The sequence below is a fragment of the Egretta garzetta genome, unplaced genomic scaffold (genome assembly GCF_000687185.1).
Source record: "Egretta garzetta isolate BGI_Z169 unplaced genomic scaffold, ASM68718v1 scaffold577, whole genome shotgun sequence".
Classification (NCBI taxonomy): domain Eukaryota; kingdom Metazoa; phylum Chordata; class Aves; order Pelecaniformes; family Ardeidae; genus Egretta; species Egretta garzetta.
Genome location: NW_009260138.1, coordinates 832,848 through 848,782, shown reverse-complemented (window position 1 = coordinate 848,782; position 15,935 = coordinate 832,848). Strand labels below are relative to the sequence as shown.

Below are 15,935 nucleotides of genomic sequence, written 5' to 3'. Positions count from 1 at the left end.
AAAACAAAACAAAAAAACCACGCTACTGTTAATACAAGAACACTTCAAACTTCCAGGAAAAACTGGAGAGGATTCTTCTACACCGCTGGAAGAAAGGTGCTGCACAGTAGCACTGCAACTTAATATTCAGTGGCAGAGGATTTCAGAAAGAAGAAACAATTTCTAGAAGAAATAAATTACATCGATCACTGTAAGGGGGCTGTTTCCTGCTTACAGAAAGGAACACTACAAGTGAACAGGTGTAATGCAAAAGGCAGAAAGAGAACTGCTCTTGTTTAGTCTTTTTCCCCCCATTCCTTCTCATTATGGCTACACTCATTTCCTTGTCCAAGCTCCTTTGTCTCTTCTGGGGAAAGTCGGCTGGACCACACTGGCAATTAAATTGAGGAGAGAGAAGCTAATTGCCTAATTATTAGACATAAGGAAGTTTAAGATCTGAGGCCAAAAGGAGGCAGCTAAAAATGGTCTCCAGAGTTTATAAGAAAATAGTAGATCAGAGGAAGCTGATAATGCTCAGGCACAACCCACTAGCTTTGTTATTTTTAGTTTTATGTTTGTTTGTGATTAACATGTACAGTATGACTGTAGTGCAGCCCATCATACTTTAAGGCAGCTTTTATAACACAAAGTACGCACTGTGTTGGAAGTACAGTCATATGACTGTTCCTCCTCCAATTCTAGCATGTTTCTCTCCTTCTCCCATTAGCACTTTTGGATCTAAAATCACGTTACACTCACTCAACCATGTCTCAAATGTAGGAAAACTATACCCAGCCTTTAGCAATCCCCAACAACTTTCAAATAAGCCTACACTACCCACGGAGTTATCACCATCTCCAGTGTGAGCAGATCCAGGCCACACCAGTACCCTGAATTTGAGACGCAGCTTTCGGTTGAACAGCCCTGTACGAAAATACTAACCAATGCAGTAAAATACTCATCCCAGTCAATGAAAGCAAAACAGCACTACTGTATCTAAGGTGATTTTTTTCTCCTTAAAACAAAATCATGTATTTTGGACATATAAACTGACACTGAGACTTTCTCCAGGAGATAACACAAGCAATCGATTAAGTCTCTTCATCTTTTTATGGAAGTTGATGTTGCATGTTTTTAATGGATGAAAAATGTTTGTCACTGAGAAAAATTTTCTGCTCTTTAAATGGGTTGATAGCTTCTGGGGAAAAAAGTAGAACTGGAATAACCCACCCAAATTTTACATCATCTATCTACTGGGAGGTACATTGGAATTCTAGAAATACTAACGTTCCTAATAGTATTGAGAACTTTGCTGAAAAACGTCTTGGAAGCAACAGCACAGAAATTATGCTCAATTTTAAGAGCTATAATTCAGATTCATTCCCCTGGCAGAGTATTCTTAAAAGGAGTATCTGAAGCATCAAATACATGTGAGAAGCAGACAATAGTGTATTACCACAATTCAAACCACATAAAGCACATACATCCAGGAGACATAGGAAGGAAAAAGTCAGGCAGACGCAACAGATACAGAGATACCAAAACACTCTACAGCTTTCCAAAGGAAAAAGCACTTCATTACATGAAAGACTACACATTTGCACCCTTCAAACTAAACCCCAACCTGTTTCAAGAATCAATTAACCAAAAAATTTTCAATGAGATGTTAAGGTGTTGGGTTTTGGGGGTTGCGGTTTTTTGGGGGAGGGAAAGGAGTGGGGTGTTTGGGTTTGTTTTGAGGTTTTTTGTTCTTGATTTTTTTTTGTTGTGTTTGGTTTGTTTAGTTTTTTTAAACAGAGGGAATCTTAGGATGCATATTAGCCAGCTAGAACACATAATTTACTTCAAGAGACACATCAGCTTAATGAAGTTACTAAAGGAAACTTGCATTTCATTGTTAATTGGGAATGATCTACACTGAGCCTGACCCTCCTTTGCCTGCCAGACCATCAACTCTTATTCTGAAGCCCTGCAGAATACTGAGCCAGTAGTCCTCTTTTTTAATAATCATCCTGGCTAGATCAGCAGATGAAACAGAACTTTAGATCAGTGGCAGGTCTCCCAAGTTCCCACGGTGCCATAGATTTACTAAATGGGATCAGCATGTTCTAAAAACCCATGATAATATGAGGGAAAAAGGTTCCACAGCATCAAGCAGTGCAGTGCTTGAAACCTCATAATCAAAGTGACAGTTTTCAAGTGCCATTTACAATGCCCTAATCTGGAAACATCCCAGCTAACCCATCTGATCAACTATTTCACAGATGGAAGCACTTGATGGCTAATTGGCAAGTCCATTATTCAAATAAAATAGCTATCTGCACTTCTATTTTCTATATTCCAAGTCAAGGTGTAAACACTCCTTATATGACACAGGTCATTTTTCTGTCTCTCCCTACCTTCCCATTTGGATTTTTTCCCTTCCCCTCTGCCATCAAATATGTTAATTCAGAAATACAGAATCAGTTTTATTTTCCATTTATTGCAGTAGAACAGTTGTCTGCACCAACAGAGCAATGCAAATGAATATTTTCAAAAGTCCATCAAGTAATAAAAAATTACTTCAACAGCATTTTAAAAGTGTTATTAATTATTTCACTGCTTTCTATCACATCTGGATTCAGAAAATTAGACACGATGTGTTAGCATGGACCAGAACTTGGATAGCTTGGATTATTGTTCTGAAAGTATTGGGGAGAGAGAGCTCTGCTAAAAATGCACTTAATTTGCTCACACTCTTCAACGACATCCAGTACAATTGCCTAACAGAGGCATATGTGGAACTGATTTCACTAGCAAACAATAGTTCAGCGTACAAAATGAAGAGGAGTGTTGCTCCGAATTCCTGCCTGCTACATAAGTAGAATGCTTTTACGTACCCCACAAAGCCTGTTAATTTGTCTGCAGCAAATGTACAATGCAAGCTGAAGTATTAAATCACTAGTGAAATTCTGTGATAGGCAGTATTCCAGGGGGATGAACAGGGAGGGATGGAAAAGAATGAACCAGAAAAGGGAAGATAACTAAAAAAAAACCAAACAACACGACAAGGGGCAGGAAGAGAAGAGACCATACAAGAGAATGAAAACAAAGGCATTGCCAAAATCTGAATTCCCATGAACTACAGAAGGGAAATGAATGTAATAAGCATTTTATTTGGGACATCACACCACCTTCAAACTAACTGTTCCCCTACATCTCCTTTAAAAAGCTTCAATCACTTCTTCTTATGTGTATAGCATGACAGCAGAAATTCAAATGCCTGCAATACCAGGCACGTAAGACACAAAATTTTTGCATGAAGCAGTGTTGCAAAGAAGGTCTTTATTTACGGTATCAAGTTCAAAACTAAACATGGGTGCCTTCCCATACAAAGAACACAAAGTTAATGACCAAGTTCACTGCCAGAAAATACTGTGGATGGCTTATGTGATGCCAAAAGCTCTTCCCTCCTTTCTTGTCCACTTGCTGCCCCATGGAGACAGTCCTTTGTCCATCTAAGACTAAAAGAGAGGAAATGGCCCAAAATTTCTAAGCCACAAGTCACTTGAGGGGAAGTTTATTGTTGAAATATCACTAAGATCACTTCCTTAAAGATTTGTTTATTAGCAATACGAAGATGGGTTTAGGGTTGATGGAATTTAGCACCAACCACCTCTGGACAACTGAACATTGAAGGCCAATCAGCCACTCAATGGCATGCTGAAGGAGCAAGTAGTAAGAAAAGCAAAGAACCGTGAATTCACTGAAAGCAGTTGTCAAGTGGAATACAAAACACCAAAAGACTTGAAAAGAAAGTTGTAAAAACATGAATCCAAAGAGCACTTGGGAAAACATTTGAGTTTGGAAATGGAGGGGAAAAAAAATCCAAACAAGATAATAATCAGAAGAGGCCGTTTTGTCAAGGGGAAAGAGCCAGGTACCTGCTATTGAAGAAGCTAAGGCAAGTCAATGAGAAAGAATTCCTTGGCAGAGATGAAATAGGAACTGTGCTGACCAGGCATTTGCTGTTATTTGAACATTAGTTATGAAGCAAATCAAACAGACTGCTAGCAGACGTTATGTGATGCAGTCCTCTTGCTAAGCAAACCCCTAGCTAAAAGGAAAAAAAAAAATCCCCAAATTGTGTTATAAAATTACTCTGAAAAAGCTTCTTTCTGCAAGACAATACACACAGATGATTCTTACGTTACCAAGAATGATTCACTCAACAGATGTTTTTACTATGTTCAACCTTAAAAGCAAAGCCTCCAAAGACAGAACAAATGTGACACTGCAATAAGAAAAACCAAAAGCTTTGTAGAGTTGTTTAAAACACTCTAGCACAAACAAATGGTAATAACTTTGTTTACTTTCTAGCAGGACAAAGTATGCCCAAGAAATACCTGACTTCTCTCTTCCACCTCAAAGTCGTCTGATTCACTCTGGACTATCTCAATTATCAATGAATCAATATTCTGAACAGAAGTGACCTTTGAAGGTCCATTGAAACACTGTATTTTAAGGACATAAAATCCTTCTTTTTGAAAATCCTTCCTGATGATTCAATAAACCAAAAGACTACAAAAGTGGTCAAGTTACCCAGTACAAGCAGCAATTTGCATAAAGAACAATTCAGTTTTCCGCTTTTTTTTTTTAATCCAACACATACTCATCAATTAATTTAAGAGACAATTCCATATTTAAACAAACACAGAGCAGCTTTGCAAGCCAGAGCCACCAGAGTTCAGTGAGCTTCCTCTGAATGTTATGTTCTATTGTCTGCCACAATTTTCTAGCAAGCTTTAAGTTAAAGCTGAGAAATTCAGAAAGCAGCATAGAGTTAACTGTAAATTTGAAAAACAGCTTTGATATGCGTCAAGTTCAGAGAGGACTAAGAAGTGAAAGCTTGAGTGATTAGACTGCGCAGATGTTAAAAAAATGAAGAGTCATGAAGCAGGCTGGCAGCTCAGAGGAACAAGAGAAATAACTGTTTAAGAAAGTGAAACTAAAAATAACTGAGGGCTGCTTGAAGATTCACTAAGAGAGCGTGAATAGAATTTTAGCTATAAAAAGGAAAAAAATTGTGCACCAAAAGTTACAGCTTATTTGGCAAAATACCTAGAGCCTGTAAATCAGCTTAGAATATTTCACCAAATGCTTCAGTATTAAACCAGTTATACTGGACACAAACGCACTACACCTGTCAAAAGAAGCTGTGGGTTTAGCAATTTCAATCATCCCAGAAGCAAACTCATACATCACACACCATGAAGCCTACAACAAACAGAACTGATTCCTCCAGAAGAGAAAGAGTCTGGATTCTCGATTTAGAACAGAGCCCTGGAAGCAGATGCAGAGAGCAGAGAAAGGCCAGCTACTGCAACCAGCCAAAGCTACAAAGGAAATTACACTGGAGCCCTTTCCTTAAGGAAATAATGCTTCCTACAAGCCTCAAAAAAGTACCTAACCGTTTGTTTTGGGGTTTTTTTCCCCTGTATCCACAGTAGTCAGCACAATGTAACCAAGATCAGCTTGGTTTTATTTTTGAAGACTGCTGGCAATACTAGTTGGCCAAGGAAAAAAGCACTAGGACTTGCTCTAGTGGTAGAAGCTGCCATACAATGTGTGTAGGTCTGGAACAGAACAGCAGCCAGGGAGGCCTTCTTGCTGTCAGTAGAGTTACAGAAGTGAGGACAACAGCAAACAAGAGAAGACACAATAAAACACACATATAGATGGCTACAACTACCTCCAAGTGATAAATTCAACTCAAATTCCCTCCTGAAATTTACATATACTTCAGCATCTTATAGTGCCCATCACAACGTGATCCAAGGACTAAAATATATCATTTATGAAGGAGCAAGTTGGTATGCTCAGCCGTTTAGAACAATCTTCATGTTCTGAAAATCTGTATTATTGGAAATTGATTTTTTAATTTTATTCTGTGTTTCCAATGCTTTTCAAGCCAAACTTTAAAATGTTCAGACACCAAATGAAAGGTTTATAAACATTCTGTAAATTCAGTGCCAACATAAGAGTTCATACTGACAAAAAAAAAAAAACAGTCAGGCTGTAACAATGATTTGCATACACTTATATAGCATCTCTAGAGTCAGAGATTATTATTATGAGCTCTGTTTTTTTGATGCTGTTTTTAAATATAATAAAAGGAATATTCCAGAATTTATTAATATTAAAGAGAAGATATTGATAAGCTATATACTAACCTGTCCCAGCCCAGGCATACCTCCTCCAAGTCGCAGAAGTCTATCCATATTTCTAGAAAAGCAGAAACAAAGGAAAAATGTTCCCAAGCTCTGAAGTGTTTACTAAATTGCTATCTATATAATTCACCTTCAGTCACTCAGTATGTCAAAAATATTGGTGGTAATTACAACACAACATCAGACTTCCTGTTAATTAACACCACATATTAATTCAAGAAGCTGTCTTCCATGCTAATTAACAGACCTTGTTTTATTGCTTTGGTTTTGGGTTATCCCCATTTCTGAAGACGAGCTCTCTTGTCAAACTTTTCAAAACTTTCCTATCATTCAGTTAATTGGGGGATTTTTGTTGCTTAAGAAAGCACCTACATCCAGGAAGTGCCTAAAACTTATTAGATATACAATCAAGTTTACTCTGATTTGTTTCAGAAAGCTTCAATAAAAATGTGAAAGTAAGGATTTTAGCATCCTCATTAGTAAGTTCTGCACTAATTAACTTACAGCTTGTCAGTTATCATCAAAACTACATGTGAAAGACACTGAGCAGATTATGGATCTCTGAATTAGCATCAAAAGCTTTTTTTAATGAACTCATTATACTAAAAGAAATACTGTAAAGTAAACATTTAATGTGTATATAGTTAGAACACTAGTGACAGTACAGTCATTTAATACATTTCCAGCGTTGCATGCGCCATTGCTTTAGTGCAAGATTACTCCAATCAATGCAACTGAATTGTTACTTTAAAAAAAAAACAAAAAAAAAAAACACAAACTTTTCCATCTTGCAACTTCCGAAAAAAAAAAAAAAAAAAAACAAAAAAACCCACAAACTTTTCCATCTTGCAACTTCCGAAGGAATAATAACTGTTAAGGTGCCCAACTTAAAAAAAAAATACATCAAAATTTATTCACTTGCTAGGGTTGAAAAGCAATCTACTATTTAATTGTGGATATCTAAGTAAGGGTTCTGTCCCAGCTGTAACAGACCTTTATCTTGCTTACTTGGCTTTTTCAACTTCTTAGCTTTATACAACAAAACTCAGAGATAAAATAACCAAAAACTACTGAATATTACATTTTAAACAGCTGCTTTCAGCAAATCAAGCCACTTCCAAGGCTTACAGGGATTAGTAAATTTCACTGTCTTCTTTTATTTATGAAATAGAAGATACAAAGTAAAGCATCAGAAACTGTGATCTTAATTGCACAAGCTTTAATACAACACAACAAAGCCTATTCAGGTGATATAAGAGCAATTGAGAAGAGCAAGTAATGGTATTTCCAAAACACATCCACCCTCCAAATGGATGTTACTTTACACATAAGAAAATTACATACATAATTTCAACAGACTGCATTAACAATACTAATTCAAGAACCTTCTTTTAAAATTAATTATGCAAAAAAAGTTTGAACTTATAATGAAAAATAAATTTGCTTTGTATATTAAAAATAATAAAAGTCTTTATGTTGAAGGTGAATGTCATCTCATTATTCCTTCTGAAATTTGCTAACGTTTTTACAGGCTTTATTTCAGTTTAAGGTTAAAACAAGTATTTTAAGCTTCTTGTTAACACACAAGGACACAGCATTTGAACCTACCACTAGACAAGATTATCTAACCCCTACTTTAATCATGTATGGAATTTCACCCATTTCAAACAACATCATCTAAGACACATGGATCAATAACACTTACTCTGTTTGCTAATTTCACTTTCCTAGTTTAATGCACCAGCAAGCTATTAGCTTCATTTGATTCACTCTCTTGATTTGTAGAACATGCAAACCCAACAACTGCAGCCTCAACTAACAATAAGTACTTTCTTAAAGCTACCTTGGCACTATATGAATTAAAAAGGAGTCATTAAAGGGTGAGCGGTTATGCTTTTATTTTTAGACAGTCATTGAAACCAAGCTTCTTTATTACAGGCAAAAGCTGCACACAAAGTGTATGTACTTTCCTATCCTGAACTTCAATAAATTCCAAATCAAGTTGTAGGATTTCCATGGAAAGGTTAAGTTGCTGTTTAAAGCTATTATGTAAGCACATGGTAAATGGCTTCAATAAAACAGTCACGAGTACAAATTAACGCCAACTACACTTCATTTTACCCCTCTGTGGTAGATACTCCTCCATTGAAACCCACAATGATTCATCTTTCATGACACTAACAAGGGCTGAAGAGTAGCTGAGAAGTAGATTTAAAGTACTAAAATTATGATTTTAATCAATCATGGTTACACGTTTATTTTAAGAAACTCTTAGTCTCTACAACTGGTAACCATAAAACTGGTCTGTCCTACAACTACAGCAATTTCCCCAACCTGATGAGGTGTATTACCTATGTACATTTAAGAAATAATAACAAATAACAAATCTTACACCTATTTACATTTCACTTCAGCAAGTGAAAAGCAATAGTTATTTCTAGTTCATTAATATTTTATTTACAGAATTTATTCCAGTTTCTAACCCAACAGAATAGTACATCATTTATAGAAACATATTTTGCTGTATTAAAGCTGGATTAGACTAATTATTTACACAAACAGATTATTTACCAGCATAACTTTCCACGTTTTGGAACAACAAAATCTCATTGCCTTACAGAACTGGAGGGGTGCAGTATCTCCCACCTAACTATCAGAGACTAGCCACTGAATTGAAGATGTTCAGATTCTGAAGGCAGTAGCACAGAGAAAAAAATCCCCACAAACCTTATTTCACTATATCCATGGCTTGACTCTGGTTAGAATTTTGGCAACTAATGCTTCACTTTCTTATTTGTAATTGGAGGTGTTTTAGTAGGTTATAGTATATTTAGACCTAAACATATTTGTTTACACATATAAACATCTGAAGAATTTAGGTTAGCGATCCAAATTAAGACCAAATCAAATTTTTGTTAATCCACTGTGCCCAAATATTACTTCAGACATAAATTCCGTTTATAAAACAATGCTTTTGTAAACCTTAAAATAGCTTGAGAAAAATGTTTAGACCTTAATTAAGATAACTTCAGCATTTACAAATAAAGCAAATACGCATTTCCAACCTGGTGCTCAGCAAGAGGTGATAGCAGAACAAGCTCAGCAGCAGCTCTCACTTTTTGACTATGAAGATGATGCCAGTAGGTCTCTTTCCTATAGAAGGAAACAGAAAAGAAGGGAAGGGCAGAAAACCAGTAAAATTTAGACACAAGTAGCACATGTAAAAAGAAATGTTACATTGATGACCTACAAAAGGACAAAGCACCATTAAAGGATAACTCAAAGAACACTTTTTTTTTTTCTTGTACCATATAATCCCTGGAAGCAGTACGTATCATGTCTTGCCCAAGTATCCATAATGCTGAAAGAGATTTCCAAGTTTCTCAAAATTACATGGAAGAGTAAAGTATTTTAATAACCCATTTAAGCAATTTAAAGCGGGAATGCACCCCGCTGGACCTGTTGTTTGCCAACAGAGAAGGACTTATGGGTGATATGACAGCCCTGTTTAGGGGCCCAGTTGACAGAGTCCCTTGGGAGGCAATCCTGAAGGGCAAAGGAGTCCAGGAAGGCTGGACATTCTTCAAGAAGGAAATCTTAGAGGTGCAGAGGTGCAGGAGCAGGCCAACCCCACATGCCAAAAGGTGACCCAGTGGGGAAGACGACCAGCCTGGCTGAACAGAGAGCTTTGGCTGGAACTCAGGAAAAAAAGGAGAATTTATGACCCTTGAAAGAAGGGGCAGGCCACTCAGAAGGACTACAAGGATGTCATGAGGTTATGCAGGGAGAAAATTAGAATGGCTAAAGCCCAACTAGAACTTAATCTGGCTCCTGCTATAAAAGACAATAAAAAATGTTTCTTTAAATATATTAGCAACAAAAGGAGGGCTAAGGAGTTTCTCCATCCTTTATGGGATGTGGGGTGAACCATAGTGACAAAGGATGAGGAAAAGGCTGAGGTACTTAATGCCTTCCTTGCCTCAGTCTTTAATAGTAAGACCAGTTTTCTTGGAGTACCCAGACCCCTGAGCTGGAAGACAGGGAAGGGGAGCAGAATGAAGCCCCCATAATCCAAGGTGAAATGGTCAGCAACCTGCTACACCAACTTAGATATACACAAGTCTATGGGGCCAGATGGGATCCACCCAAAGGTACTGATGGAACGCCCAACAAAGCCACTTTCCATCATTTATCAGCAGTCCTGGATAACTAGGGAGGTCCCAGTTGACTGGAGGTTAGCAAGTGTGACACTCATTTACAAGAAGGGCTGGAGGGAGGATCTGGGGAACTACAGGTCTATCAGTCTGACCTCGGTGCCAGGGAAGGTTATGGGGCAGATCATCTTGAGTGCCATCATGCGGCACGTACAGGACAACCAGGTGATCAAGCCTAGTCAGCACGGGTTTATGAAACACAGGTCCTGCTTGACTAACCAGATCTCCTTCTGTGACAAGGTGACCCACTTAGTAGATGAGGTAACGGCTGTAGGTGTTGTCTACCTGGACTTCAGTAAAGCCTTTGACACCATTTCCCACAGCATTCTCCTGGTGAAACTGGCTGCTTGTAGCTTGGACAGGCATACTCTTTGCTGGGTTAAAAACTGGCTGGATGGCCCGGCCAGAGATATGGCAAATGAAGCTAAATCCAGTTGGCAACCAGTCACAAGTGGTGTTCCCCAGGGTTCAGTGTTGGGGATAGTTCTTTTGAATGTCTTTATCAATGATCCAGACAGGTGGATCAAGTGCACCCTCAGTAAGTTTGCAGATGACACCAAGTTGGGGGGGAGTGTTGATCTACTTGAGGGTAGGAAGGTTCTACAAAGGGATCTGGACAGGCTGGATCAATGGGCCAAGGCCAACTGTATGAGGTTCAACAAGGCCAAGCGATGGGTTCTGCACTTGGGTCACAACAACCCCATGCAACACTACAGGTTTGGGGACAAGTGGCTGGAAAGCCCCCCAGTGGAAAAGGACCTGGGGGTGTTGGTCGACAGACAGCTGAATATGAGCCAGCAGTGTGCCCAGGTGGCCAAGAGGGCCAATAGCATCCTGGCTTGTATCAGGAATAGTGTGGCCGGCAGGAATAGGGAAGTGATCGTCCCCCTGTAATCAGCATTTGTGAGGCCACACCTCAAATACTGCGTTCAGTTTGGGGCCCCTCAATACGAGAAGGACACTGAGGTGCTGGAGTGTGTCCAGAGAAGGGCAACCAAGCTGGTGAAGGGTCTAGAGCCCAAGTCTTATGAGGAACGGCTGAAGGAGCTGGGATTGTTTAGCCTGGAGAAAAGGAGGCTCAAGGGAGACCTTATCGCTCTCTACAACTACCTGAAAGGAGGCTGTAGCGAGGTGGGGGTCACTCTCTTCTCCCAAGTAACAAGCAAGAACAAGGACAAGAGGAAATGGCCTCAAGTTGCATCAGGGGAGGTTTAGATTGGATATTAAGAAAAATTTCTTCACTGAAAGGGTTGTCAGGCATTGGAACAGGCTGCCCAGGGAAGTGGTTGAGTCCCCATCACTGGGAGCTATTTAAAAGACAGGTATACGAGGTGCTTAGGCACATGGCTTAGTGGTGGACTTGATAGTGCTAGGTTAACAGTTGGACTTTATGATCTTAAAGGTCTTTTCCAATCTAAACAAGTCTATGATTCTATAATCAATAATTTAAAATGCTGTTTTAAAATGGTCCTTTATTACTATTTTAGAAGATTTTGCCGTAGCTAAGATGAGCTAAGCACAAAGGTAAAGAGCAGTCTGCAGTTATGGACAGTTTTCTTGTTTGTTTCTGCAAGAGCAGCTGGTGTGACCAAGAAAGTCATGGAGGCCTTTAGGTTTACCTGAATTCAGGTTGAGAAAGGCTGCTTCACATTCTGTTTAGGAGTTAAAAGTCATGTTCTTTTCCTCCCAGAGAACATTGCCCACTAATTTAATCCACTCAATCATTTGTAGTGTAGTGTTTTAAAACAGATCTGTGGCCATGATTTGACAGACATTTTTTTCAATGTCAACGTTAACATAAGGAGCAGTGGGGAAGCTGCTGCTGCTGCTTACCAACTTGATGCTGCCTTCTCAGTACTGCCAGGACAGCCATTTGTGCAGCCTTGCAGTAAACTGATAGGCTAACAGAAATGTTTTTTACCCTGTTCACTTCTCTGAGAGGATTCACTCTGCATCCCAGAAACAGTTAATTGTCTTGATATAGCAGAAAAAGAGGTCTTAGAAGAGCCAATTCCTTCTAATGCTAATCCAGACTCCAGAAGACATTTATGTCAAATCATTCCCCAAGCTAAAGCTGCCCAAAGAATGTCTTTGGGTTTGGTTTCGGGTTTTTTGTTTGTTTGGTTTCTAGTAACTGAGGAAATTTAACAGAGATTGTTCTGACCCTTATCTCAAAGAAGCACAAGAGCAAAAGGAGATGTGTGACATCTTCTCAGAAAGTTAGAGGCGAAAGAACAAGTCAGAGTTACTCAGTGCTGACAGGCTGGGGTGGAATTCCAGTACGAAGTCAAAAGAAAAATTGCTGCATTTCTGCAAGCTTTACACAGGGAATTGATCCAGGAGAGGTCAGATGAGCCAGGACCACAACAGCCAGCAGTTACATTAGCGCAGGCTGCAACAGAACTGCAACCAGTTCACAAGCGGGCTTCAGAGTTACAACCCAATTCACTTTTAGCCAGCTGGCCACCCATCTCCATTTCCTACACAGATATTAAAAAACCCGATCTCCATGAGCTTGATTGGTTCCCTGGGGGAGGCACACAACATGGTAACCTATAGTTGAGAATTTTTCCTCTCTCTGCTGCGAAGTGCAAAAGGCTAGTTTTCATTACATGCTTAGCTGTTTTTTTTCCCTTATATATACAGACATATATACTTAAAGATATATATAAAAAACAGAGGAAAAGTTAAGAAACAGTTCACAGTAAGTCTCACCTCCTTTCCTTCCAAAGCCAGCAAAAGGTATTTTGATAATATTTCCTTCTGCCTGCAACAAAGAGTTAACAGTCTCCGTTTAAAGTGAAGCTTTAAGGAAGTGAGTACATGTATCAAATAGCTCCGTATCAGAAAACTGCAGAAGGCCAGTTATAATAATAATAAACTTGCATTTTGGTGCACTGCAGGATTTAGATGACATGCACTCACGATTGATCTCAATGTGGTCACTGATGGCTTAAAAAAAAAAGTTTAGTAGCTTCTCTGTTTGTGTATGTCCATGATTGAAACACATCAGCTAAAAAAAACTGATCATAAGATAGTATTTAAAAAATCCAAACTGCCATTACTGCAATTTTCTTTGAACTGTCCCGGCCTCAAAAGTCTGTGGTTGTTAATAATGCAGTGGAAGTATACACAGAGCATCTCAAAACTGATCTGAAACCAGAAATTTTTTTAAAGCCTATGTCTAACGTTTGTTCGTAATACTGCTGTTGGGTAACTGTAATAATTGGCAAGAGTTGTGCATTTGGAGAGTTCTGGTTCACCACTCAGTTGTTGGTTACTACTTTCAAGTCACTTAAATGTTGACTTAAATGCTGACTTTTAATAGTAAAAACATTTTTCGTTAGGTAACATAGGGATGAAATTATATAAATGCATTATGCACAAATGTATATATACATATAGGTATAAACCAATAGATACTTGGCATGTTTCAACAAGTATTTTGAAATCGACTTGAAACACAGTCTTAAATTACTGTGTCTCTTTGCATGAGACACATGAGTTTCACACCACGGTGCACTATTTTTATCTAGCATTAACACTTCATGATGCAATCCCTCAACGAAAGAGGGTTTTCCTGGGCTGATAACTTTTGAGTTAGTCCAAAATAAAAATTTAAAAAAATTAGCTTCTACAGGGAAGAGAAAACACTGGCTACTAAACTGCTCTATTAGTGGAGAGAGTGTCAGGCTAGGCTCATGTGACAGCAATTTACTCCACACTTTGCGATTTGTACACTGAATGACTTCATGCAAATAATTTCATCTCTGGTAACTCAGTTTCTCCACCTGAGACTATATACTAAGCTTTGTATAAGCACTTCCAGATCTCCTGTTGAGATGTTCTACATAGCAGATGGATTAACAATTTTATTAACAGCAACTAAAAAAAGTGGTTTAAGGTTTTTGCTGCAACCAGAACAATTTCTAGGCACGATAAATGGCTATGAAGGTAAATTAGTTGAGGAATTGCATCTTGCAGAGAAATATCATTTCACCAAGAACAAAACAAAAATTCACTGCAGGTAGAGTCACCAAACACTGAATGAAAGAAACTTGAACCAGAACAGCCAGAACAGAGACTTGACATGTGACAAGGGGGGGAGAAGAAGAATCTATCTTCCTATATATTTTGTATGAAAAGAGAAAAAAAATTACCATCAATTCTCAGTACTCTGTTCATTAAAGCTAAAGATTAACCATGCCATGAATGAATGCAGGCTTAGTAGTGCAAGTCGAGAGCTACATGACTATTTTGCTTCCATAATGTGCTCAGCTCTGTAAACCCAACCTTTCTGGATCGTGAAGACCTGAATCCCAACAGACCTGAGCTGGACTAGAAGGTACGCAGGTTAGCTTCTTGGACTATGCTTTCTGATTTCCAGAAGCACAGCAAACCTAATTCTACTAGACTTATTGTGGAGCTGGAGTTACTTCAGTAATCCAGACCCAAGGAAACTTCTCTCAAGCAAGTACAGCCACACCAAACTTACAGGTCAGGGAAGATTCATTGACAAATCACACCACCACAGAAACCCACAAAATAATTTTAATTTTATGTTATATATAAAGTAATGAGCTTCTCTGAAATCTGCAGAAGGTGGTGGGTAGCCACAAAACTGTTGTGGAACCATCCCCTGCCACCAATTCCAGCAAGTACTCATCACACCAGTTCTCTGTTATTCAAGGTATCCCAACTACCTGTCCTTTCCCATCATCCTAGATGTTAGGAGATAATTGTAGTTACTATTAGTGTACATTCTGTAATGCCTGTCAAGATTGAGTCACTTCCAAGAAAGTTTACAAACTAATTTATACTTTGGATTATTTAGTTTTAGATTTATTTAGTTTTGAAGTATGCTCTAACTTCTCATTTTCCTGACCATAGATATCAAACAAATATCCCTGATGTGGCATATTGTAACAGCTGATTGACCACAAGTTTCCCATTAAGCTATGGGCAAAACCTGGTTGGTCAAAGTCACACTAAGTCGTTCAGAAGCAATTAATTTGCAAGCCAGTTTCTGTATTTCTTCACAAACACAGATCTTTTCTTTGCTTCCATAACACAAGCTCACAAACAGTGCTCTTCTCAGCAGAATTTTCTTCCAAGTGTACTCCCTATATCTGTGGCATACAATACACCCTGGGCTCACAGGGAATGAAAGCTTTAAGATTAACACAAACCTGCCAGGCTTTTCTACTTCCCTAGTACATTTTCAGCTGTATACAGCTTCCAAATGCATTTGCATAAAACTTTTTTTAAAAAGTCAATCTCAAGCCTTGTTGTTTTTCTGGTTTTCTGCAGTGCACCGGAAACAAGTACAACTTTAAGAGATGACATCAGCACACGTTCAGATTTGCCAACTGTTTACAAGTATCCAGCTATACCGCATAAACGTGCTCCGAAAACGACACTTAAGCCTGCCGCATACTAGAAACGGCACTGTTCGTTTTGATTAGCGCTCCTCTTCTACTTAATTCTGCTTCCCCTTTCCTGACACGGATTAAAGATTTCTTCCCCTCCTCGT

The 15,935-nt window shown here is 38.6% G+C and overlaps 1 protein-coding gene across 1 annotated transcript in view; it reads right to left on the bottom strand.

Moving 5' to 3' along the window:
• The window catches only part of LOC104128831 (26S proteasome non-ATPase regulatory subunit 14), a gene marked incomplete at its 3' end in the record, with an annotated part of 33,020 nt that extends 23,683 nt beyond the window's left edge, over window positions 1–9,337 (bottom strand). Inside the window, exons 1-2 of the mRNA XM_035897094.1 lie at window positions 9,254–9,337; window positions 6,192–6,243 (exon numbers count right to left, since the gene is read on the bottom strand). Coding sequence (XP_035752987.1) covers window positions 6,192–6,239 — 48 coding nt within the window. The remainder of the gene's footprint in view (window positions 1–6,191; window positions 6,244–9,253) is intronic.
• Window positions 9,338–15,935: the final 6,598 nt, after the last annotated feature.